The sequence below is a fragment of the Colossoma macropomum genome, unplaced genomic scaffold (genome assembly GCF_904425465.1).
Source record: "Colossoma macropomum unplaced genomic scaffold, Colossoma_macropomum, whole genome shotgun sequence".
In the NCBI taxonomy this organism is placed as follows: Eukaryota; Metazoa; Chordata; class Actinopteri; order Characiformes; family Serrasalmidae; genus Colossoma; species Colossoma macropomum.
The window spans coordinates 2446033-2473972 of NW_023494805.1; the positions used below are offsets into that span (position 1 = coordinate 2446033).

Consider the following 27940-nt stretch of genomic DNA (forward strand, 5'->3'; position numbering starts at 1 on the left):
TTCAACATTTTATATGTTAGCTTTGTACTATTTTCATATATAGGGTTTAAAGGATTTGCACATCACTACATTTGTATTTACATTTTGCATAGCAAAATCACAGCTTATTTGGAACAGGGCTGTATTATGGACTGTCCTCCAAGTACAAATTCTAAATTCTCTATAGATATCATAACCATATTAGACTGAGACAGTATGTACTTTTTTGGTCTACTTTGCTGATACCAATGTCTCTTGCGGTGAGGCCACAAGATGTTTGGTGAGATCTCAGGATCACCGTGCTTTATAAAGAATAAAACAATGTTTTTAGATACACTATATGGACAAAAGTATTGGGACACACCTCTTATTCATTGAGTTCAGGTGTTTCATTCAGTCCTGTCACAAGTGTATAAAATCAAGCACCTAGCCATGCAATCTGCCTTTACAAACATTTGTGAAAGAATGGGTCGTTCTAAAGAGCTCTACTGTAGAGTACTGTAATAGGATGCCATTGTTGTAACAAGTCAGTTCATGAAATTTCTTCCCTCCTAGATATTCCATGATCAACTGTGAGTGGTGTCATTGAAAAGTGGAAGCATTTAGGAACCACAGCCATGAAGTGTCAGACCACGTAAAGTTACAAAGCAGGGTCGCTGAGTGCTGAGGCACATAATGCATAGTGCATAAAAGAACTCTCAATGACTGCAGAGTTCTAAACCTCCTCTGGCATCAACATCAGCACAAAAACCGTGCGCCGGGAGCTTCATGGCATGCAAGCCTTACATCACCAAGCACAATGCCAAGCGTCGGATGGAGTGGTGTAAAGCGTCGCCACTGGACTCTGGAGCAGTGGAAACTAATTATGTGGAAAGAGGCAGTAGGATGGATGAGTCTGGGTTTGGCGAATGCCGGGAAAATGTTACTTACCTGACTACATTGTGCTAAGTTTGGTGGAGGAGGGATAATGCTATGGGGGTGTTTTTCAGGGGTTGGCTTAGGCCCCTTAATGCTTAATGCTTCAGCAGACCAAGACATTTTGGACAATTGTACTCTTCCAACGTTGTGGGAACAGTTTGGGGAAGAGCCATTTCTGTTCCAGCATGACTGAGCCCCAGTGCACAAAGCAAGGTCCATAAAGGCCTGGCTGGGTGAGTTTGGTTTGGGAGAACTTGACTAGCCCATTAACTCAACCCCATTAAACACCTTTGGCATGAAGTAGAATGGAGATTGCAAGCCAGGCCCTCACAAATGCTCTTCTGGGTGAATGGGCAAAAATTCCCACGGATTACAAAATCTTGTAGGAAGCATCCCAGAAGAGTGGAACATGTTAGCGCTGCAAAGGGGGGGGGCTACTCCATATTAATGCCTACGGATTTAGGATGGGATGTCATAAAAGTTCCTGTAGATGTAACGTGTATGTGTCCCAATGCTTTTGTTCATGTAGTGTATTTGGAGCCAGAAAGACATGAAGTATCCATAGCCCAGAGGTCACCAGCCCTCCTCCTGGATATCTACCTTCCTACAGAGTTTAGTTCCAAGCTACATTTAACTACATGACTTCTGAAGATAATTAGCTGGAGCAGACATAGCAGATTGTGTTTGGAACCAGACTCCGCAGCAAGGTAGCTTTCCAGGACCAGGGTTGGTGACCACTGCCATTATTTACTTTGTCTATTACTACTGTAGAAGGGTACAGAAATTCCTGAGACTGTAGGATAGTGGACACCATCCTGCATCTACGATTCTTCCCCCTTTTTCTGTAAATATTAACAACTGCCTTCATTTAAACATAAATATAAAAAAACAGTTTACATCATTCACATTAACTTAAATAAACAGATGAAACTGTTTATTAAATTGACACACAAATTTCATGGGATTCTGTCTCTGTCTTAATGCATTTGTGTCTCTGTAAAGAACTTGAATGCCTGTAGCTCTTCCCGCACTCTGAGCAGTAATGTGGTTTCTCTCCTGTGTGAATTCGCTGGTGTAGGTGGAGATGAATCTGCTGACTAAAATTCGTCCCACACTCTGAGCAGTGATACGGCTTCTCTCCTGTGTGAATGCGCTGGTGTTTCTTGAGAGTACTTGGATCTCTAAAGCTCTTTCCACACTCTGAGCAGTAATACGGTTTCACACCTGTGTGAATGCGCTGGTGTGTTTGGAGATTATTTTGACGAGTAAAACTCCTCCCACACTCCAAACAGTGATAGGGCTTCTCCCCTGTGTGAATGCGCCGGTGTATTTGGACACTACTCTGTCTAGTAAAACCTTTCCCACATTCAGAACACCGATATGGTTTCTCTCCTGTGTGAATGCGCTGGTGGGCTTGGAGATTATTGTGTGTAGTAAAACTCTTCTCACACTCAGAGCAGTCGTACAACTCCTTTTCTCTGTTCTGATGATTTTTGAGATTATTTTTTCCTCTGGAATATGGCTGGACTTCTATAATAATGCACCGGTGTTTCTGTAGGTTATGCTGTAGAATAAAACTTCTCCCACAGTCTGAGCAGTGATACGGTTTCTCTCCTCTGTGAATGCACTGGTGTCGTTGGAGATCACGCTGTTCTTTAAAACTCTTTCCACACTCAGAGCAGTGGTAAATTCTCTCATTGTTTTCATTTGTCTGTGTTTGAGATGTACCAGGTGATGTTGGCTGCGAACCGGAGCTGATTAAGGATTCCATATTCTCACATTTAATCTCTTCTGATTTTAGCTCTGAAGCATATTCCATTTTTTGGCATCTGATGTGTTTGCAGAGGTAAAAGTACTGATGTGTGCAGAAGACAACTTGCACCAGGATGTCATATGTTTCTGGAGAAAGAAAAGAAATATAATATTTAGTACAATATTCAAAACAAACAAACTAAATCAGTGGTATCCTTTTGTGAGGTACCCCGCATTACAAAGTGTAGTTAGTAATGAAAATAAACATGTAGAAAAATCTGATCTGTTTTTCTCAGTTGAGTGAAAGTGGTTTTACAGACCAAGATGAGGCCTAAGTATCGCAATATCGTATACAGTCCCCTGTGGGCTCCCTGAATCTATATCTGAGCAAAAGCAGCAACTTCTTTTGTAAAATACATGAAAATTTGTGTAACACTCTAAAACAGCTGCATCTAAAAGTGTATGGGTCTAATAACAAAATTCAGTATTCAGTTTAATAGTGTCTCGATACAGCAAAAATAAGGTGTGCCAGAACACGTGTTCATATGTTAATACTTGCGCACCATGAACACAGGACAGATGCATACACACTAGAGATGTAGTGATGCGCATATTTTAAGGTTTGATGGTTTCAGAAGACTGAATCTAGTTCTCAGTTGACGTTTTTGAAAAAGTTTGGCTGATGCACAGGCAGTAACACTGTGTGGGCTACTCCTGTACATTCACAGGACATTTGCCAGCCTGTGTTGCACTGTTATCATAGTATTTTGTCCTTCTTCACTCAGAACTTACTTCAACAATGCTGATTTCACTGTTTGCACTGACTTTTTGGCAGCACCATTGGATGCAGGGTGGTAAGCAGGCAGGAAAGTCTAATTAATATCATTATTTTGCAGAAAATTTCTGAACTTCCACACTTTCTGAATTTCTGAACATAAACTGTAGTCTGTTATCAGATACAGTCTCTTCTGGAAGTCCATAAGCAGCAAAGATTTTCCACAACAGCTTTGCTGTCTTGGCTGCCATGGTAGTGGTCATACGGATAATGTCCAGTTAGAATGGCTATCCACCAGTACTAAGAAGTACTGTCCATTTTTCTCAGCAAAATGTATGTGTATTCTCTGCCATGCACGAGTTGGCCATGGTCAGCAGTGCAGTGGTGCCAGTGCTGGCAGTTTTCTTACTGCTTGACAAGAGTTACAGTGCTGTACTGCTTTCTCAATGTCACTGTCTAGATTTAGCCACCACATAGCTAAGAACTCCATCCTACAAATGCCCAGGTGCCCTTGGTTTAGGACATTCAAAAGTCTTTGCTGCTGTGTTGGAGGTATAATGACTCTGAGCCCCCACAGAATACATCCTTGTTCTACAGATGGTTCCAAGTGTCGGTTGAAAAAGAGCTACAGAGTTTCATCTTGTAGGTAATTTGGCCACCCTCTCAAGGAAAACTCCATGACTTTGCAGATAACTGTATCCTTTCGGGTGCTCTGAGCTACACTATATGGACGAAAGTATTGAGACACACATCTTAATCACTGAATTCAGGTGTTTCATTCAGTCCCATTGCCACAGGTGTATAAAATCAACCACCTAGCCACGCAGTCTACTTTTGCAAACATTTGTGAAAAAATGGGTCATTCAAAAGAGCTAAATTCGAAAGTGGTACTGTAATACGATGCCACCGCTGCAACAAGTCAGTTCCAAAATGAGCATAGCTCAGTAACATTGGATGGCCTGGGCACATTCACAATGGCTGCAACTTGTGTCCCAGTAGGGTGAAGCCTCTCTCTTTCTATCAGATGCCCAAGGTACTACTTTATCTTGAATAAATTGGCATTTGGCTCTCTTCACCCTCACTCTACACCACTCTAACCGACTCAGCACCTTCTCTAGCTTCTTCTCTCCTCTCATTTTTGCATTCATCAGAACGTCATCCAGAAAGGAGGTTACCTTCTCAAGGCCCTGGAGTATCTGATCCATGACACTGGGAAAACAGCAGGAGCTGTGGGCACCCCATAAGAAAACTAGTAATATACATACAATCCATGATGAGTATTAATAGTCAAGTACTTTTCAGAATCTTTCTGTAGCTCAAGCTGCTGGTATGTATGCGATTAATCCAGCTTCGTAAAGAGGGCGCCACCTGTTAGTGTTGCAAACAGATTCTCCATGTTATGCATGGGGTATGTTTTGTCCTCAGCACTCTGGTTCACTGTCACCTTATAATCACCACAGATGCAACTTGATTTATCTCCCTTTGTACAACCACTGTAGGTGCAGACCATTTCGATGATTGAGATGATGCCCAGTTTGAACTCACAGCTTTGTGCCGCTGTATATCCGCATCCACTACATCACTGGCTATTAAAAAATTGCTTGTCCAGTTCAGCTTTAAGTGAGTTAACCAGTTGTCAAGTTACTGTGAGTTGGCCTAGAAAGGGAATGTTCTCAGCTGAAAAAGCAGACAGCTGCGTTTTGTTATTTTCCAGAGGCAAGTGAGAGTTCCCTTATATACCATCTCAGACACAAGGGTCACAGGTGCTCCGGTATCCAGCTGCATGCTGACAGTCATTCCCTCAATATCCACATCTTCCATGATGTCTTTTTAACCAGTGCAGGCTGACACTGAAAGTGAAAGTGAAAATGTAGGAGGCAACATCACAAAACGATGCCAACAGATAATCGCTTACAAAGCCAGTGAAAGTGGTGGGTCACTGACCAGCCTGGACCATCCAGTGTGTTTTATGGGTGTTTGCCCAGGGGCCTTATCGTTGTGCCCATATGTAAAACCTGTTTTTTCTGTCTTTTCTTATAAGAAGAAAGGGAGATCGTGGAGTCATTTTCTAGTGCACATGTGCCTACTAGCAGTCAGCTGTAAAATAAGAAAAGTATTTGGTTTCTGGCAGTTTTGATGTTGTGCAAGACAGTCAGTAAACTTTGCTGAAGAATATTCTCTTAGTCTCTCAATACCTCCAACCTGTTCCAAAAAGTGCAATAGAGGAGACTTAATCTGTTCCCTCAAAACCTGGTCAACTTTTACCACTGTGCCATCAAGGGTATTCTGACTGCATCACAGTGTGGGAAGGCAGCTGCACTGTCTTTGACTGGTGCTCCGCTTTACTTTACTTTAACACCCCACATCTTACACACTACAATGTACATATAAACTGCATGACACAATTAAGCAATTAACACCCTTTCATGCTCAAGACAAAAGCAAGCAAAAGGAAAAGATCTAAGTGATTTTGAAAGAAGGTTCATTATTGGGAGTGTCTCTACTTTAAACCCTATCAGACCATTAATAAAGATATAATAATACCTTATACTTATAAAATATAGTAATAAGGTATACAAGTAACTTATACACTTAATACCTTTTAGTATTATAAATAATAATAATATCTATGTAAAAATAAAAATACTATGGTGGTGGTCTATGGTGGTGGTCCTGTGGGGGGTCCTGACCATTGAAGAACAGGGTAACAAAGTATGCAGAGAAACAGATGGACTACAGTCTGTGACTGTAGAACTACAAAGTGCTCCTATATAGTAAGTGGAGCTGATAAAATGGACACTGAGTGTAGAAACAAGGTGGTTTTAATGTTATCGGTGTAAAACACACGAGAGAGATAATCATAATATGTTTTCTTTAATCTTAATTGCTGGAGAAACAACAATCTGTGCCCCAACTGACATGGCCACCTTCATGGTTTCACATTTTCACAGTATGATAGCATAGTCATTAAATATTACTTTCGTAGTATGTTACACGTTTTCATTTTAACACGTTACTGGCAAATACTGGCAATATCTTTGAACATTAGTTTTAGGTGCTTTATATCTTTTGAACATATTTTGTATTTTAATTTCTTGTACATCCCTGTGTATGCAGTAGACCCAAATCAAAAGGAAACAAAGATTTAATCTTACGCCACTGGAAGACAGACATCACAAAACTCATCTGTGATAAAGAAAAGGGAGACTCATCCCATCACCAACACAGAGCACCACACCCAAAGACTGGATAAAGTGATTTGTACAGCCTGTATAAGGACACAGGAGCTCTAAAGACATATTTAAAAATATGTATGGTACACTGTTAAGAGTGTGCATACTCACCAGGAGTGTCTACAGGAATCACTTTCTGGAGGACAGACGGATCCACAACAATCCCAGAAGCGTGCTGCAGGGTGACTTGATGTAACCTATAAATAAAAAAAGTATTGTTAAGTAAAAGTTCAAGAACATAATTACCAATAAGAACACATGGTAGGTAAATTCAGAAAAACGTAACATTATATAGCAAATGCTTTGGTAATGGATTAATGGTAGAAGCCAGACCCTGAGCACACGTGCAAGTTTTTTTTTCCATTCTTATTGCCGTGTGCAAAGTCTATTTGGCAGATACTGCAAGTACAGCGTGAGAAAACAGATTAGCTGCAGGGTAAACGAAGTCATCTGAAACAGTGTACTAATAAAATGTAATATAGGACAGTATATTATAATATAATATAAAGGACAGTAAATGATGTGCTTTAAAATCACCTCAACAAGCACTAGTCACCTAAACACATCCTGGTGGCATGTGCAGACATTACATGCCAAACTCACTCTCCCATGCACGTTTGGAGAGCGAGTAAGATATCAAGAACAATCATCTTCCAAGATAGAGTGAACCACCAGGCCATAAGTAGGGTGTGCTCCAAACATCAATATAGCAATATATCACAGATGAGCTTGTGGCGAGACACATATCAATACAATAACAGCTCCATAAGTATTTATAAATTTAGTTCAAGTATATCTCATTATTTATTATTATTTACATAAAAAGCTCCCGTCTGATGTCACGTTCTGGAAAAACAGAGCAAGTTTGTTCATTAGTTTGTCTGATGAGTGCATGAATAAAGTGAGAGTCGTTTACTAGCTTTTGTAAAGGCCTGTTTAATCAGTTGTATACTCGGGCTAGTTTTACTTTTGCAAACGTGGTCCAGTTTGCGGTTGTCTTCTATTTTGGCCCTGACTGAGTCGACAAGCTGCCCCTAGAAAAACTACAGACTGTTTCATGGCCTGAATTAATGATTTTCACCCCTTTGAACAAACTTCCCCTCATACTTAAAAAAAAACACACATCATATCTTATAGAGAAATTGTGGTGGATGCTGGTAGCTGATAGTGAACACTTCAGGCTTTCTAATGCCAAACCACTCAGTTAAGATTTCCATGGTAACAGTGTTAACTCCGACTGGTGAATGGATTTAGGGTAGTGTAGTGAAAACAAAGTTGAAATCAGACAGACATGCAGCTATAACATTGTATCTTGTTGCAAGTATGCATTGGCCAATTAAAATGAACTAAAAACCAAATGGAGGAGCTGCTCCTCAGTAAACAGAATGTTGTTTGTCGTTCACAGTTGCAAAAAAAAGACAAACTATTTAACTATCTAATGTTAGCTAGTTTACCGAACTATGCATTCCCTCTAAAACCCTGTCATATCTTTATTGACAAATGTCAGTCCTTGATTCCAAAATGCATCAGATTTATTCAGTGAAGTTTGATAATTACAGTAATTGATGATTTAGAAACATCAAAACAGTAGAAAAATGGGGAACAAAAATATTTCATTAACACATTTCATAACACTGCAAAAGATATATATTGGTTAAAGCTGGTTTATCTCCATTTCAACCTTTACTCTCAACCGCTTTCTGCTAGCTGTTACTCTTAAAAAGAGATGGTTCTTCAGGGGTTCTTCAGTCATGACAACGGTTCTACAAAGAACCATGAACACTCAAAGAAACATTTGCATGCCTAAATCATTCTTTGCATGCTGAAATCGTTCTTCAGACTGATGGAAATTGTGTTATATATTTTGTTGTTTTATGTATTTACACACATTTTTTGGAAAAGGGTTCTATGTGGTACCAAAAGGATTCTTCTATTGTTAAGAACCCTTTTCGAAAAAGTTCTATATAGAACCATATATAACACATCTCCATCAATCTGAATAACCATTTCATCATGCAAAGAACTGTTTAAGCATTGCAAATGGCTCTTTGAGTGTTCATGGTTTCATAAAGAACAACTATGTTTACTCAAGAACCCTCGAAGAACCCCCTTTTTTATTTTCATTTTTCTAAATGAAAAAGTCTAAGGCTCTGCTAATGGCTTTAGCCATGTTTCTCCATCTGTGTACAGATCTGATGCCCCACAGTGATGCCCCAAGATGATGCCTCAGTGACCTCAGGGTCACTGTTCTTTGAAAAGAATAAAACACAGCATTTCTAGACATTTGGCTTCATTATCTCTCAGATCTGCCAGGCCCGAAGGGAAGGGAGAAAATGGTCAAACCCAGGAAAATGGAACAAAGTGGTTTATTCATTAACACACTAAGTAGACTAACTATTAAATATTTTACACAGTCATTCCTGACTTGATACGAGATTAACAGGCTGAAATCCATCAAATTCACCCCCACCATCACTTTGGAGGTACTGCGCCTCTGTTTTATACTAAATTCAGAAATCGCACATAACTACAAATGCAGAACTAAAACGTACAGCCATTTAGGTATAATTATTACAATCACATACATGCTAAATCACACAATCACTTTCATTTAGGCATAGAAATCACAGTTTACATCACTCGCCTAAATGAACAGAAATTGTTTACTAAGTTGAAACACAAACATCTTAGGTTTCTGCCTCTGTCTTAATGCATTTGTGTCTCTGTAATGAACAAGAGTGTCTGTAGCTCTTTCCACACTCTGAGCAGTAATGTGGTTTCTCTCCTGTGTGAATGCGCTGGTGTATTTGGAGATTACTCTGTTGATTAAAACTCTTCCCACACTCTGAGCAGCGATATGGCTTCTCTCCTGTGTGAATGCGCTGGTGTGTTTTGAGAGTACTTGGATCTCTAAAGCTCTTCCCACACTCTGGGCAGTAGCATGGTTTCGCTCCTGTGTGAATGCGCTGGTGTGTTTGAAGTCTGTTTTGACGATTAAAACTCTTCCCGCACTCTGAACACTGATACGGCTTCTCTCCTGTATGAATCCGCTGATGTGCTTGGAGACTCCCTTGACGAGTAAAACTCTTCCCACACTCTGAGCACCGATAGGGTTTCTCTCCTGTATGAACGCGCCAATGGGATTTGAGATTACAGTGTTTAGTAAAACTCTTCCCACACTCAGAGCAGCAGTACAGCCGCTTCTCCCTGTTCTGGTGTTTTTTGAGATTATTTCTTACTCTGGAAAAGGGTTCGATTTCTATAATAATACAACAGTGTTTCTGTAGATTACGCTGTAGAATAAAACTTCTCCCGCAATCTGAGCAGCGAAACGGTTTCTCTCCTGTGTGAATACACTGGTGTCGTTGGAGATCACGCTGTTCATTAAACCTCTTTCCACAGTCAGAGCAGTGGTGAATTCCCTCATTGCTTTCATTTGTCTCCGTTTGAGATGTACTAAATGTTGACTGAGAACCAGAGCTGATTATAGATTCCGTATTCTCACATTTAATCTCTTCTGACAGATCTGCAGCGTACTCCATTTGTGGCATCTGATGTGTTTGTGAGGGTAAATGTAAACTGTATAGGAAGATGGACACGTAGAGCAGAAGACGACTTGCACCAGAATGTCATTTCTGGAGAAAAAAAAAAAGAAAAACAAAACTCAATGTGAAATACAAAGAACCGAACAAAAACTGTGATTCTAATTCAGTGGTTCTCAGTATGTTTTCTGAGGAATCCCTGCACTACACAGTTTAGACAATGCGTGTCCACTTTTAATTTGGCTGTGAGTTTGGAAAACTGTCTTAGACAAAACATAAAGCATAATTATCGCAAACCTTCAAACAATTCACTGCTGAAAATATCTTCTGAGTACCAGCCCCAAATACAAAAAGATCTCTCAAAAAGTAGCAACATTTTTATACTACATACACAAAAATGTGTATAACAGTGCACAGTAGCTTCAGTCAATAGCAGGGATGAGAACTGGGATTGTTGGTCAGTCAAAGTCTCCCAGTGATCCCTCAAGAAGCTGGAACATTACTCCGATAACAACCTGCCTCTCGATATCTAAAGCAGAGGTATTTAATTAAAATTGAATAAGCTTAGTTAAGGAAAATTTCCTCAAGCAAAGGTCCGGAACATCATAATGTCTAACTTGCATTATGCCTCAGTGCCATATACTGTTTACTGAAGTAGCCTATTAGGTATATCAACATCTCATACAGTCAACAACAGAATGTCAAATCAAATAAAATACAATTCAGTCATATTTCAACAACATTTATTGTCAGTTTTCTCTTTTAGAGCACAGCATGTGAAATAACTTCCCTCTGACTCACTTTCTTCTCTGACTGCTGTGTCTCGCCTCATCCCTTCCCTGTGTGTGCGTCACTCGCTCAAGTCTCAGTGCTCATCGTAATGCACAGATCTGATTGGCTGAGTAGCATCACGTGTGATATGTACACTGCATGCGATTGGTCTGCGAGTCTCCCAGGCCGCTAAAGCGGTACCATAAAGTCTAGAAAAGTTACGGTGATTAAAATAGAACCAGCCTGTCGAAATTAAATAAATCTCCATATTTTGTCAGTTATAGGTCCAGGACTCGGATCGCGGTAAACCTATTAGTGACCTCTGAGCTAGAGGTTCACTTGTTTAAACCTGATATTTAATTGTAAATAGTACAAGATAACATCACATTTTGAAACTGAGAAATTTTATTGTTTTTTGAAAAACATATGCCCATTTTGAATTGGACACCAACGTTTCAAAAAAGTTGGCATAGGGCAACAAAAAATAGTAAATTGTGTAATGAGAAAAAAAAAAAAAATATGAAATTCACAACTAATTAGGTAAATTAGCAACAGGTAACATAATTAGGCCTGAGAAAAACATCTCAGAAATACTGAGTCATTAAGAGGTTAAAATGGGGAGTGTAATAATTCAAAAGTAACGTTTTCAACATAAAACAGGGGAGTTCATTATCTACAGTACATAATATCATTAAAAGCTTAATAGAATCTGGAGAAATATTTGCATGCAGAGAACAAAACCAAAAAATAAATAAATAAATAAAACAATATTGGATGGCCATGATCTTCAGGCCCTCAGGCAGCACTGCGTTAAAAACAGACACAATTATGTAGCCGAAATCACTGCATGTGGACACAGTTTATCACTGCTTCCACAAATACAAGTTAAACACTACCATGCAAAAAAGAAACCATATTTAAACAGGTCCAGAAACGCCGCCACCTTCTCAGGGCCTGAGCTCATTTAAGATGGGAAAAGTGTCCTGTGGTCCGACAAATAAAATTTTTTAATTCTTTTTGGAAATTATGGACACTGTGTCTTTCGGGGGAAAAGAGGAGAGGGACCATCTGGCTTCTTATCAGTGCATAGCATCCGTGATGCTATCAGGGTGCATTAGTGCATATGGCATGGGTAACTTGCACATCTGTGAAGGCTCCATTAATGCTGAACAATATATAGATTTTGCTGTAAGACTTATTTGTGTATGCTTAAAAGTTTACATGATTCAAATGTGCACGTTGACATCACCACAAATTGTGTTGATGTGACATTTCAGTGCGTGGAATTGATATTCACACTTGAATAATGTAAAATCATTATTTTCAGTGAAGGAAAATGAATAAAAAGCAGACACTGTAATTATCTAAACATTCAGTATTTTTCATAGATTTGAAATATACTATGATGCTGTGGCATACCCAGGGGCCTGGGGGGGTCATTTACAAGTATTAATAACACCTAACATTTATTTACAAATATGGCATGGTTTATCTGCACCTCTGAATTTCCTTGGTTTCCTAAAGAACCATTACAGTACAAAAAAATCATGTGCAGACACAAAATGATCCCTTTCCAACCTGTTTCTCATGTCAGTTTTGCCCTTAAATACAAATACTTGGCTTTCCCATATTAAAGCATTGTTAAACACTGCTCACACTAAAGAATTATGATTTCAATATGTTTTCTGAGACTTTTTGCTCCAGAAAGTCACACTACAGCCTAACAGAGGGTCTTTTTAAAAAGCATGTTTTGTCCTCTGGCAAAGGAATAAGTGAATCATGAAAAGAAAAGAATATTTTTTTTGTACTTGGAGAAAGAAAATTGAAAGTTTAGTTGGTTCTGTTATTATATAGTCAAAAAGAAAAAGTTACCAAATAATTTCTGAATAGGCTGAAAAATACTTGGGTGTTGCGTGGGAAACACTGGCAACCTGCTCTCACAGAGTACAATAAATGCACCAACAAACACTGGTCCGAAATATTGGTTAAATCTAAACATTTGTCTGATTTTTTTTTTAAGCAAATATTGGCCAATATAATTCTGATATAGTTGGGCATCCCTATCAACATCAAGAAGACCACAGACCTCACTGCAGGTCATAGGAAATGTAAAGGCTGGCAGGAGAACACATTTAGCTTCAAATACCAAACACCTCTGATGACTTCTCTTGGTCCATCCTGGTCAAAAAAGCACAATAGAAGAAAGTTCTTATATCCTCCCTAAACCTGATCAGCTTTTACTGCTGTGCCATCAAGAGTATTCTGACCAACTCACAGTGTGGTACGACGGCTGCTCCATCTCTGACCAGAAGGCCCTGCAGTGGGCAACGAAAGCCACCCAGTGCATTATCACTGTTCAGTTTCCTGTTATCGAGGACCTCTAGTGCAAGCTCTATGAAACGGTTGAATGATCTGACCTCAATTTTGGACTTTGAAACAGAGTTCACTATTGGGAGTGTGTGCTTTAAACCTTAGCAGAATGTTCGTTAGACCAGTGATAATGTGATCACAATGTTCTGTATCACACACAGCTTCTAAGCCACTTATCCTTCTGGGTCGCGGGGATAGCTGGAGCCTATCCCAGCAGTCATTGGGTGGAAAGCAGGGCAGGCAGACAGACGAAACCTACGCAGACACGGGGAGAGCATGCAAACTCCACACAGAAAGGACCCTGTTCGCCCAGTCGGGGAATCGAACCCAGGACCTTCTTGCTGTGAGACGACAGCGCTACCCACTGCGCCACCATGCTGCCAAAACAAACAATGCCTTCTATTTTGTATACTAAATCCACAGCATGAAAATGCCGCTTACCTTGCAATTTATATTTTATTGACACTGTAGACAGACAAGCTCCTCAAGTGGCATTTATGACCATAATATTATAGCCAGCATTAAAGACTTTACACTGCAAACGCAACACGGATAAATGACACAAAAACATGAAATATTCTGAGCATTTAATTTTGACAGACAGAATATCTATCAGTAGGTTCTTTGCTTCTCACAAAACAGGTGAACTGTGACACTGTGCAGGATGCAGGATGGTCAACAATCAAGAGATGTACCACAAGTTGCAAACACTGGCAAACCCAAAAAACAGATCAGACTAGTTTGCGTGTGACCAAGGAGCAAAAATCACAAAACCCAGAGTGGAGCGATTAAAGAAATGCTTTGAATGAGAAGTGTAAATGTCTGCCACTCCACTCCACTCACATACTCTGCTCTAGATGTTTGATGGGACAGTAATTAGCTGTCCATACCCTATTTTGTCTGCTACACGTGTTGAGAAGTGGGTTACAGAAGTTCCTTCTAAGACTGTAGGACAGTAGCCACCCTTACATGCAATTAGATTAACTGCTCAAATGAAATAGAATACGTCCATGTAAACACCTCAATCAGAATAGTCTAGTGCGATTGAGGCCATTCGGAATACAATTTCTATCCAATTAAACGAGGTGAGTAATCCTGTAAATAATCTGTTAAATAGAAGAATAATTGCCATGAAAATGCCTGTATCCGATTACATTTCCAATCAGAACATGTAAGTACGTGTGCATAGCGAAATGTGCGCATTTTCGTCACGTCACAGTGAAAGTTCGTAATGTTCAACATGGCGGGAGCAGAAACTGGTCTGCAGAGGAGACAAAGTTTATGCTCAGATCTTTAAAAGACGGCGGTGGGACGGACGTCCAGCTTATGTGTCTCAGAACACGACGTCTTCCTCTTGGCCTTCTTTAATAAGGACATAATCAAGGTATATATTTTTTTAAGTAATTAAAAAACAAGCATCACCAGAAAACTCATCTCTCTCTGACTGGACCTCACGTGATGTTCGCTGTCATGGTAACATTTACTCTAAGTGGTTCTCCACGCGTGCACGTCATTTTGGATCGGATTACTTGTAGTGAGCATGTAAACAGAGATTTTCTATCAGATTGTTGAGTAGAGTGAGCATAAACACCTAAATCTTAATCTGTAAACGGAATGTATTCAATCGGATTGGCAAAAATCTTTGCATGTAAACACAGCCAGTGTTCACCAAGCCTTTAACTGGAGATTTGCATCCAGCAAAGATACAGTTTACACTATTGATGTTCACCTACATAATCAGATAATGAAAAATAATAATTAAACTGATGCAAAAATTTCATAATCTTCCGCCTCTGTTTTACTGCATTTGTGTCTCTGTAAAGAACTAGCATGCCTGTAGCTATTTCCACACTCTGGGCAGTAATGTGGTTTCTCTCCAGTGTGAATGCGCTGGTGTGTTTGGAGATTACTCTGTTGACTAAAACTCATCCCACAATCTGAGCACCGATATGGCTTCTCTCCTGTGTGAACGCGCTGGTGTTTTTTCAGAGCACTTGTATCTCTAAAACCCTTCCCACACTCTGAACAGTGATGTGGTTTTTCTCCTGTGTGAATGCGCTGGTGTTTTTTGAGATTACTTGGGTCTCTAAAACTCTTTCCACACTTGGAGCAATAATGTGGTGTCACTCCGGCGTGAATTCGCTGGTGTTTCTCAAGTCTACTTGGACGAGTAAAACTCTTCCCACATTCTGAGCAGTGATACAGTTTCTCTCCTGTCTGAATGCACTGGTGGGCTTGAAGATTACGCTGTAGAATGAAACTTCTCCCACACTCTGAGCAGTGATACGGCTTCTCTCCTGTGTGAATGCGCTGGTGTCGCTGGAGATCACACTGCTGATTTCCACATTCAGAGCAGTGGTGAATTCTCTCATTGCATTCATCTGTCTGCATTTGAAATGTACTAGATGATGTTGGCTGAGAACCAGAGCTGATTAAGGATTCCATGTTCTCACATTTAATTTCTTCTGACTTCAGCTCTGTAGTGTAATCCATTTGTGGCGTCTGATGTGTTTGCAGAAGTAAATTGTATAGGAAAATGGACACGTAGAGCAGAAGACGACTTGCACCAGGATTTCATGTATTTCTGAAGGAAAAAAAGAAAAACAAAACTCAATGTGAAATGCAAACACAAACAAACATACAAACAGTGAGTTCAGTGCTTCTCAGTTACTTTTGTGGGAGATCTCTGTACTGCTCAGTTTAGGCAATCATGAGAATAAAGAGTGAACAAACACACTTTTTTTGGCTGTGAGTACAAAGCAGCTTTACAGACAAACATGTGATGAAATTCACTGTTAAAAAGATTGCATCCCTGAATCTGCGTCGGAGCACCAGCCAAAAATAAACCTCTCAAAAGTAACAGGTTTTCATATAGCATATGTTATAAGTAAGGGATGTAAGAATAAGTAAAATTCAATACTTGATTTGATTCATGTATCTTTATATGAATGTGCACCTGAATTTGTGCTCATTTACAGGATGTGCCCATATGCCTAGTTATCACGGACAATGATTTTCATGAAATTTTCAAAGGTCTCTCATTTATGAGATGGAGAAATTTAAATTTCGATACAGTTTCATATTTACATATAACTGTACTGACAGTTGGCTGTGCTCATAGGCGGGTTTTGAGGTGGAGCAGTGAGTGCACTGCTCCCCCCAACTAACCAAACTTTACAGTGTTAAAATTATGATGACTGGAAAGAATAAAATGTGAAATAGGCCAAAACAAATATTTAATCACTTACATTTTGTACATTACACGATACATACGTTGAATATATGAACATATAATTTGAGATCTGCGGCAAGGTTCTTATTCTCCAGTTTGACACGTGATTGACAATTTGCGCAACTATTTTTGCAAGGCAGTGGGATTTTACTGTTAGTTGCGCTTTGTTACAGATCTCTCCAGGTAAAAGCCAGCGTAGTGAGTGAGCCTCTTCTGCGATCATTTGTATAGTGTGCATACTGCCATGTTGACAAACTGGTTGCAAGCATTAAATGTTGTCTAGTGTAAGCAGTACAGTGATTGAGACTGAAAGTTGTGTAGTATCCGCATGACCTTACTGTACCAAGTTATTTGTACAGCACTGCATTTACTTTCTGACATATGCACAACTATATTTCACTGTTCTAATCCAATTAATCTATAAGCTGCAGCATATATATACAGATAATAAACAATTTTGATCACCACTATTGTCGGCTATATAATTTCTTGACTATTAACACGGTCTTTGCCTTGACACTCTTCAGATTTCTGTAGTGTGGGTTATTTGTAGGGCTTCAAACCAGAACGAATGTCTCAATGGCCTGTAAAGAACCCAGTTTACAATATTTGGCACAATAAACATGTGAAGGACAATAGTATAGCTAGAAAATGTAGAAAATTGTGTGGCGTAGATTCCAAGAGTCAATTCATCGACTCCAACATGTCAGGGTTTGACACTTCGCCAGTGACTCAAATGAATCAATAAGTCAAAAAAAAGCATGACATCACTGTGATCAGCTACTCTAAACTGTGTAAACTATCAACAGCTCTGGCACCATCAGTTGAAATTAAGTGGAGTCAAAGAGTCAGTGCCAGCAGCAGAAGTCTAGAGTTGAATTTGACTCCAGAAAACCCGGAGTGCATCACTTCACAACAGAGTTGGGTTACTGGAGCAAGTTACGCTATTGTTGCCCTATACGTACAATCAAAAAACAGTCCTCAAGTTAAATGAAAAGCCAAACTAGTCAAATATCAAGTGTTTATCAGAAATAAAACTTAAGTTAAACCTTTTAACCAAAAAGCACTGGTCAAACGTGTGTGTGTGTGTCAGGAGTTAACAGTTAAATCAATAACATCCCTAGTATCATGGTATTATGCAAAAAATTAAAATCACGCAAAAAACTGGTGAAAATGAAAGGAAATGTATATTTACGAATATGAGCATTACCATTCACGCATGCTTTTACTGTAACATCTCAATCCCCTACCAAACATACACTGTTACTATAAGGGGGACGTGCACATGCACAAGCTAGTTGCCATCCTTAAATCTCCATTCCTCACTGCATTTCATAATTTCCCTAACCCAATCTGCTTGAAGGTTTTTTGAGAACATTTCAGAGAGGCTTCTTGATGACATGCAGGGCCATTTCTCACAACGCTGCACCCAAACCTAACAGAAATCATTCCACTCCCATTTTCTCATTGTTCAATTTCCTCTTTTAAGTAGCATCCTGTTACTGCCTTTCATTTATCGCCCTCTTTGTCCTCTAGGCAACTTTATAGATGAGTTAGACATTCTTTTGGAATCTCTTCCCCATCACTTGAACCCCGCTCATTCTCCTTGGTGACTTCAACCTTCCATCGGACACCACTGTTATAATCCTTTAACCTCACCCTCAACCAGTCTCCCAACACATATCATGCAGTGTTCTGGATTTGATCTTCAGCAGACCTTTGCCAGCACTGGATATCGCCGTAACTCTCATTTCTGCTCAGATCATTATGTCCTTTCACACTTTTTCTGTCCAAGTCACCCCTTCATGTTCTTTCTTCACTCAGCACAACCTGCACCCCATCCTTCTCTCATCTCTTGCTTCAACTATCCTAACTACCCTACCTGACTCATTTTCTTCTCTCTCCCTGAATACAGCTACGTCCCGTTCTTCACTCATCTCCAATGACCCTTCTGTGTCCTCTCTCCTCCAGGCCAGTAAGCTCCTCCCCATCAGCCCACTAGCTGACAGGTGTCCTGAGCAACCAAAGAGAACTAAGAAAGGCTGAGAGAAGGTGGTGGAAATCCCTTCACTTTTACCAATTTCTCCTTTCCAAGCTATTAACTGAAGTATCTGCTGCACAGTCATCTCTCTACAGAGGGAAACTGAAAGCATCAGCATCTGATCACACAAGCTATTCAGCATTTTCTCTTTTTTCTTCAAGCCTCCTTCTCCTCCACCACCCTCCTCTCTTACCTCAGAGGATTTTGACTCCTTCTTTGAGAAAGTAAATAGAATCCCATTTTTTCATCTGTCTCCATTTCCTCCATTAGGCCTTGTCCTCTTCATTCCCTACCCTGTTCTTTCTTCTCTTTCCACAGACGACATCGCACAGCTACTCAAATCAAGCAATCCAAGCACCTGCCCACTGGATCCCATCCTCTCCGCACAGCTCCAGCCAATCTCCATGAACCTGCTGTCCTTTATCACTCTTATAATAATTTGATGACAAGGAGCAGTTTATGTTCAATCAGCATCCAAGACTGCCAGGCTGGCTCCCATCTTGAAGCTCACACTTGACAACTATGATGTCAGCAGCTACTGACCAGTATCACTCCTTTTTTCCACTCTCAAAAATTCTTGAATTTGCAGTCTACAATCAGTTGTCTCTCACACTCAGGACCAGGTCCGTGACTCCAGCCAATCTGGCTTCAAACCAACAATGGCTGATCCTGCTGTGTGAAGCTTCTGAGTCAAACTGTCATCAGTTCTTATCCTTCACAACCTCTCTGCAGCCTTCGATACAGTCAACCACAAGATCCAGCTGTCTGTCCTCAACAACCTTGGAATCACATGCTTTGCATGAAGGTTGTTTGAGTCCTATCTGGTGGGGCACTCTTATCAGGTAACATGGAGAGAGGATCTATATTTGCTTCATGCAGACTTTCTACTGGTGCCACTCAAGGCTCAGTGCTGGGTCCTCTTCTCTTTTTACTCTGCACTTATTCTCTTGGTGATGTAATATTCACTAATAGCTTCTCTTACTACTGCCATGCTGATGACATCCAGCTAACCATTTCTACCTTCTGATACTGATACTGATTCTGATTTCCAGTTGCATCTCGGCATGTCTGGCCAGATAGAATGATCACCACCTGAAGCTCAGTCTTAGCAAGACTGAGCTGCTTTTGATCCCTGGAACTACAGGTAATCACCATGATCTTGCCATACCATTTGAGAACTCCATGGTCGTTCCATCTGAAGATGCAAGAAGTCTTGGTGTGATTCTGGATAACCAGTTATTGTTCTCAGCTCATACTGTTAACCTGAATCAGTCATGCAGGCTTCTCCTCTGCAACTTCTGGAAGATTCAACTCCTTCTCTCTAGGGAAACCACCCTGATCCTTGTTCAGTCTCATCATCTCAAAGCTTGACTACTACAACACGCTAGGCCGGTCTTCCTACGTGGCCATTAGGCCCTTGTAACTGATACAGAATGCAGCAGCATGGCTTGTCTTCAGTCTTCCTAAGCCTCCTTAATACTTGCCTGCAAAGCCAGAAATGGACCAGCCCCTTCCCAACTGACTGCAGTGGTCAAAATTCAGTTTGTACTTTGAGCCCTTCGAGCTTCAAGTACAGCTTGGCTTGACCTGCCAAGATGCATGGAAGATAAGCATCAAGACTCTTCTCTGTCCTGGCACCCAGGTGGTGGAACGAACTTCCTCTGGCTGTCCCAACAGCAGACTCCCTTGCGGTCTTCAAATGTAAACTGAAGACTCATCTCTTTGTGAAGCACTTATCTAAGCACTTACTGAAATGCACTGTACTGCCCTCACACTACATTCTACATCTTTCTTTCTCGGTATTGGCACTGGCTTTTGTTTCTGGCAGTGTCTGAACTCAAGGGTAGTTTTGCATTCTCTGAGAGGACAACAAAGCACTTTTGAAAGTCGTTTTGGATAAGAGCATCTAAGAGCAAGAATACATGTATATGTACAAATGTAGAAATACCAAATCACTCTGCTCAACTACATATAAACAAGGAAAAGGGCAAGATGGCCACAAACACTACTAGTCCCACAGACAATTCAAGAAGTATCAGACAAAACTGTTACTATACTAGAGAAAAAACTCAATCAAGCAGTCAACTCAGTCGACAGCCTCAATTAGCTGCAGGTAGCTAATTTCTCTAAAAAAAAGTTTGAGAAACTGAGGCTTGGATAAGCTCAATCGAAGATCAGGAAGTGGTACAGAAGTGATGGCTGCAAAGCCATGCTTGAACTCCAAGAAAAATTTGACAACTTGGAAAACAGAGGCAGACAGAAAAACATCAAAATTATTAGCCTACCTGAAAAGTGTGAGGGGAGATCACCCGTCGACTTCCTCCAGAAACGGATTCCAAAAGTGTTTGCCATCTGGGCTGAAGAAGGCACCATCAAGATTGAATAAGTCCATTGCACACCAGGAGAGCATGGCCGTAACTAGCTATAGGACATTGATGTCCGGATCTCTGTAGTTTCAAAAGGCTTTTTGTCAATCTCCATTCCTAAGATTAAATGTAGAAAAAGTGCCAATCTGATAATGTGTTGGCCTTCTCAGGGGCACGGCCATGGGTATCACAGAACCACCTAAACAAATCCATTTACTGCCCACCATGTTTACCTCTGTATGAGACGCTACGCTGCCCAGAGTATCAGAATAACTTTGACTTCTTGAGATGTACAGGTATGCAGCACACAAAAACTCTTAAAAAGATGGTTCTTCAAGAGTTCTTTAATAAAAGGAACTGCTCTATTTAGAACCATGAATTTTATATAGAACCATTTCGTGCTTAATTGTGTTTTTGCATGGTGAAATGGTTCTTTAGATTGGTGAAAAATGTGTTTTATAAGGTTCTATATCCAAGTCCATTTCCAAAAGCTGGCACACCATGCCATATACACACACACACACACACACACACACACACACACACACACACACACTATAAGCAAGGCCTTCTCTGAAAAAGGTGTTGCCTGAAAGGCAGCATATCTTGCTCCAAAACCTGTAAATATCATTCAGCATTAATGGTGCCTTCACTGATGTGCAGGTCATTCATGCTATGTGCAATAATGCACCCCCAGACCATCATGGATGCTGGCCTTTTAACTGTGTGCTGATAACAAGCCAAATGGTCCCTTTGCTCTCTAGCCCAGAGGACGCAGTGTCCATGATTTCCAAAAATAATTAAAAATATTGATTTGTCAGACCACAGGGCACTTATCAACTACACCTCAGTCCGTCTTAAATGAGCTCAGAGAAGTCGGCAGCGTTTCTGGATCCTATTTATATGGTGTGTTCTCTTTGCATGGTGAAATTTTAACTTACATTTGTGGATGCACTCTTAAACTGTGTCCACAGGCAGTGGTTTTTGCAAGTGTTCCTGAGCCAATAAAGTGATTTCCACTACAGAATCGTGTCTGTTTCTAATACAGTGCCACCTCAAGGCCTGAAGATCACAACGAGCCAATATTGGCTCTCTGAATCTTATAAAGATATTATGTACCACAGATGAACCCAGATGAACAGACAAACCCCCAATTTTTTAAAAAACATTTTTGTGCTTTGTTGTAATAAGCTCACTCAATTAAACTCTGTCTAATTAACTCATGCCTCGTTGGCTTGGTCAGGTGTGTGGAGTAGGGAAACCACAAAAATGGACTAGGCTAGGGAATCCCGGCTTTAACACACCGAAAAAAGCATGAGCATTCCTTGATGCACCAAACTCATCTACAGAGACTGAGCATGGACGAAACGTGGGATACACAGCTCTGGGACTTGGCATTTCTGCAGGTGACAAAAGGTAAATTATAACAAAACAGTGTTAAAAAAAGTCTTATCCACAGAGGGCTGGTGTGGCTGCAGGTTTTCACGCCAACAAAGCAGGTCACCTGATGAAATCTTTGAAGACTAAGACCGACTGATTAAACAAGTAGAATCAGGTTTGCTTCAGCATGTTTGGAGTGAAAACCTGCAGTCACACCGGCTCTTTGTGGATAAGATTGGACACCCCTGCTGTAGAGCAACTTTCTCATGATCATGCGGGAGCTGTTTGAGACTGTTTGGTGTTTGTTATTGCAAAGTAAAATACTCCACTTTATTTCCACTCTAATTACAAATACCAGTAGTACAAAGTGATTCTACACAGTTAAGGGATATTTCACTCTACCTGAGCAATTAAGACTTACTTTCTCGGTTTTAGTAATATTTTCAGTTCAGAATTGTGATGGAACCCCTTCCGGAAGCAATAAGAAGTGATCCAGCCATTTACGGTGTTTAGGCAGGTGTCATCTAACCATTACAACTGATCGCTGACACTTCAATTTATTTAACTCGGCTACTAGTTGTTTTCTGTGGGCAGACAGGAGATCGAGACTGAAACTGAAAAAAAGATGCAACTTCCAGACAGCTTATAAGGGCTGTCAGTTTGTTTTTTGAAATTTCATAATTAAGCTGCCTACTTGATACGTATTGCCACTTTTGCATCATGATGAGATACCTTTTGATACAGATGTAGAAAAGAATGCTAACATACACTAATTAGCCAAAACATTAAAACTACCTCCTTGTATCGACACTCATTGTCCATTTTATCAGTTCTACAACTATAGACTCTAGTCCATCTGTTTCTTTGCATACTTTGTTAGCCTGTTCTTCAGTGGTCAGGACCCCCCACAGAGCAGGTATTATTTGGGTTGTGGGTCATTCTCAGCACTGCAGTGACACTGACATGGTGGTGTGTTAATGCGTGTTGCGCTGGTACGAGTGGTGCCTTCTCACATTGTAACAAGAACAAACAGGCAGAATGTCTTCAGGTGACAAAGATCTCCTTTGTTCCTTGCAAAATGGGCAAACAATGACAAAGTGAGCATTTTCCCTTTTTGTAAAAAGTTTCACCACCTCGTTCAGAAGCCGGAACTTTGTGAGCTTCTGATACAGCTTGGATATTTGTAACTCAGTTTGAATCCTGCTTGAGTTGCTTTAGGAGATGGTAAAACCATCCGTAAAAAAAACGGACAAATGAACCCAGTTGAAAGTGAACTGGTGAAAAGTGAAGTGAACCAGTTGAACTGGTGAAAGTTTGCAAATATCAAGCAAAATAATGTCTCATTTTCACCAATCGAAAAAACATGTCTGGTGTGCAGAATATTACCTGTCATACACGTGACTGAATTATTTACTGTCGCCCCTCATCATGTATTAGAACAGAAAGTGATCAACTGCCGCCCTGTACTGCACGCTCAGTAACTTCTTTTAAATAAAGAAGCCAAACAAAATACGCCATCAGCATCTAATCCTACTGAACTGAGCCAGACTCCGCTCAAACTTTTATTTCTTCAGCATGTCATCCAGCACTTTGTGGTTCCTAAACACACTGTTCTTCAAGAAGATCACATCAGCTAACTCATTAGGTAAGTAAGAAAATGTTTGGGTATGTTTTAGTGTTTCTTGTGTTCTGTTGAATTACAAAATCAAGCCAAACTGACTGGCTATTATTTCATTTCATTATTGTATTACATTTGTTTGCACTTTGACTGATCTCATTAGTTCAACTGTGTGGGCCGCGGGTTTGGAAATGTTGGGAACCTCTGCTCAAGAGTATTTCAGGGTCGGTCGAGAGGAAGGGGAAAGATAATCTGCCTACTCGTCACGCAAAAACAGCAACTTATGGTTAGCCCTCTTTTTCATGTCTGTTCCCTGTCAAAGCCATGTTGAGTAGTCGGGCGTCAGGCTGTCAAGACTCTGTTACTAACTGTTTGCATTAGAGCTCTAATTTGAGGAGATAATATCTTCCAGGTAAAACCAGGTTTTAGTCACCTGATTCAGTCCAAATGCTTTTCCTAATGCTCTGTATTACTGGCTAAAATGTATTCCACTCCATTTATTTTCAAGTAAGATCAATATCATGCTGGTTACCTGCTGGAGCTACCTGTCTGAAGCAGAAGGAAATATCTCTAAGATTTTACAGCGATAAGAAAAAAAACTGGCAATAGGACAGACACTGCTGACTTTAGCATGAATTGGGGTATAAAGTGGTTTTGAGCAGCTTAAAAACTCAAAGAACCTGAAGCACGGTTACCCCCCCATTCACCGACAACATGTCTTATCAAGACTTTGTGGTTAAAAATCAGCCTGGTGCTACTTGTTGTGACTATTTATTAGTGATGTTTTTCCACTACTTTGTAGTATATCTACATTACTAACAGGTTATTTAAAATACTATATAGCAGCAATCAAAGAAAAAAGCTAAACAAACAATAATCATAAAAAAGAATAATAACGATAAGAATACAGAAATTGCTCTGATTCAATCATGAAAGTCAAATACACATGGAGCTTTTCTTAGTCTTATAAAAATATTCAAATACTCAAGACAACACCATACAGAACATTCAAAACTATTCTAGACTGCTTTTAAAACACAGAAGCTCCAAGAACATTGCTTTTTAAAAATATATACAGTAAACTGAAAACTGTGTGTACACTCACCAGTCGTGTCCACAGGAATCACCTTGTAGGGGCTGGATGGATCCACTACGATCCTGAGAGGGGGCGCAGGGTTGATGTAACCTGTAAAGAAAAGAAATACTGTCAATTTAAAGAATATACTTAGTTATAAGAAAGGATGATACAACTCTGATTCATGTCCAGATTTTTTTTAAAAACTGTATAGCAAATACATTGGTAATAGTGTAATGTTATGGCCAGACCCTGGCGGAGCACATAGGCTACGTTCACATTACCAGGCTGAAGTGTCACAAATCCGATTTTTTGCCCTAATGTGACTAGATCTGATGTTTTCAGGGCTGTGTGGACACAAATCTGATCTTTTCAAATCTGACCTGAGCCACTTTCAAATGTGGTCCTAGATCGGATACATATCCGATTCGTGGCCATGTGACCTTAATGTGACACTCAGATCGGAATTCATGTGCTTTTTTTTCCGCTGCGCGTGCGCCATCATTCAGCGTTACCATGGCAGCAGCGCCGAACAGAAGTTAAAGCCTGTAAACGGTGGAAAAGCAGCTCATCTCACCTTTTTCTCCTTTGTCTCACTCTAATAATGAAGCTGAGAGCTGATCAGAGTTAATTATCTTCTCAGCGAAGCTCGTTCTGCTCGTTAGTTTGTGCTGATGATGCATGTGATTCACGTGACGTTACTGAGTAAGATGTGCGCATGCGGGTCATTTCAGGATGCCGGTTCGTTCACATCACGGATTTGAGCAAAAAAAAAACTAGGCTTTGGGGGTCTCCTTTACCTTCCAATGACATGGACAAGGAAGCAAACACAGTGAAACCTTGTGAATTGAATCTCAATCTTTGAGAAAAAAATAATAATAGCAATGTTCAGTGATATTGGGGGTTGTAGTCTACTGCCATTTTTGACTTGGCCACAAAAGTGTATTTAATTAAAGTATGAAAATCTAAATTGCCAATATCACTCACGATTTACTGTCTGCAAATTTGGGGTCACTTAGCCCGATGACTTTTAACAGATTTTCAATGATTTCCTGAGTCACAAAGTCATTCTTTCTGACAATGGGGATGTGATGTGTCCTGCATCCTGATATCACTTTTCTGAGATTAAATAAGTTGTAACAGACAAAACAGGACCTGTAGTGCCACACATACACATCACTGCTGTCGGAAGAAAACCTTGTATCTCCAAAATGGTAACTTTACAGGAGAAGGAGAAAACCTACTTTACCAGTGGAACCAGACTCTCTCCCCCCCGAGTCATTCTGGGTCATTTCTTTGGGTCCATTTATCATAAAATGTACATACAATGTAAATGGTAATGGGTATTTTCAAATTATGTCAAAAAACTGAAAAACGACATATACATAGGCTGAGGTAACTTGGCTGACTGTAAACTAAGATTAACAACTCAATATTATACATACTGTGCTAATCCATTGTTTAATAATCCCAAAAGTGTTGAACATGATGGTCACACACTTTAACTGGCTGTGAAAGTTTCCCACCCCGTTCACTCCCCTGTGTTTACATTCCCATGTCGGTTCTGTTTACACGGATTTGATGTACTAACTCAGATGGTCAGATGGTCCTGCGGTCATACATCCCTGTTTCCATCAAAACAATGTCTCAGATATACAGCTGCTAAATGACAAAGTAGTGGCTTTGGTTATATAAATGGGAAAAGTGTGCGTTTAACCCACAAAATAACAAGACTTTAGATTTTCGTTTGGCAAAAATGTGTTCCAAAACCACACAGCGCGTTAAACCTGCAACAGATTAGACCAGATTACCAATCGGACACAGAGCCACCGTTACTATTCGCCAGCTCCCGTTCCACCTTAAATGGACCAGCATTTACATTCTGGCGCCTCTAACTGCGGCACCGTTTAAGGTGGAACGAGCAAATCCGAACAAGAGGCTGACCTCAGCCTCACAGCCCGGCTTGGACTGTTTCCGATTAGCTCACACCTTTAACTGCTGTTCAGACATGCACATTCAGCATTCTGCACAAAATAAACATCAAAAACATTAAAAAGCGACAGAAGCGCTCACCTGTGACAGTGCAGCTCCTGTCCACCTTCAACAACGCTGTGGTCAGATCTTCTTCTCCGCTTTGTGCAGTCACAGAAGCTCAGTTATAGAATTAGCGCCGCCTGCTGGACTCCAGAGGCTATTGGAACCAGTGATCACAAAGAAGATAGACAGGTAGGTAATTTTACAAGTGCTCAGTATGAACCTCCTCCAGCTGTGCGGACAACATCAACGCCATAGTCAAATTCATCCCATACTCGATTGAGCATGACGGGTGTCCCTGTACTCATGGCTCTGGGGTCGCCATCTCCTCGCAGACTGAAGGGAGCGCCATCTTGCGGTGACAGAAACTCTATGACGCCTTCTTTCAATTGGATTGTGATTGGCTCCAATATTTGTCCTGTACAAAAGTGTGAACCCTCCCTTTCAAATTACGTGTTGTTGATTTTCTAAGTGAATATAAGTTAACACGTTTGTTTTTGAATCATGTATATTAATTTCAGCATGGCCAAGGTTTGATGTTAAAACAACTTTGATGGCTGTTAATACTTTGATGACTGTACAGACAAATGTAAAAAAAAGCCTGCATTTCTAAAAAAAGTTAGAAATTGGTCTAAAATGATTCATTATGGAAGGATCCATGCTACTCATTTTGAGCAGAAGCTTCACCAAGGCAGTTTTAAAGGCAACTGTTGACAGAAAACAATGTATAGATGTTCACATCTGTCCTGGAATTCAGTGTCTTTTGGACCCCCAAACTTCAAAAAATACAATACTATTTTCCAAACTTTTCAGATTTTTGCACACATTTTTTCACATTTTAACACATATAATGA

The 27940-nt window shown here is 40.2% G+C and overlaps 1 protein-coding gene across 4 annotated transcripts; it reads right to left on the reverse strand.

Moving 5' to 3' along the window:
* On the reverse strand, positions 1–27232 carry LOC118826357 (zinc finger protein 239-like). 4 transcript variants are annotated; one of them, XM_036597310.1, is made up of 4 exons: positions 27126–27232; positions 25083–25163; positions 6769–6854; positions 1–2796 (listed from the first exon to the last, which is right to left on the reverse strand). In XM_036597310.1, the coding sequence occupies exon 4, from the start codon at positions 2714–2716 to the stop codon at positions 1835–1837; it is 882 nt and encodes a 293-aa protein (XP_036453203.1). In that variant the 5' UTR covers positions 2717–2796; positions 6769–6854; positions 25083–25163; positions 27126–27232; the 3' UTR covers positions 1–1834. The 4 variants fall into 4 exon arrangements, 3 of the variants coding, with proteins under 3 accessions (XP_036453203.1, XP_036453205.1, XP_036453204.1); XM_036597312.1 differs by lacking the exons at positions 1–2796; positions 6769–6854 and adding exons at positions 13781–15924; positions 20899–20970; XR_005008739.1 differs by lacking the exons at positions 1–2796; positions 6769–6854 and adding an exon at positions 10085–10292.
* Between the last annotated feature and the right edge of the window lie 708 nt (positions 27233–27940).

Bases quoted from the DNA above. Each gene is read 5' to 3' on its own strand.
- LOC118826357 (XM_036597310.1), bottom strand. From the start codon at position 2,716: ATGGAATATGCTTCAGAGCTAAAATCAGAAGAGATTAAATGTGAGAAT.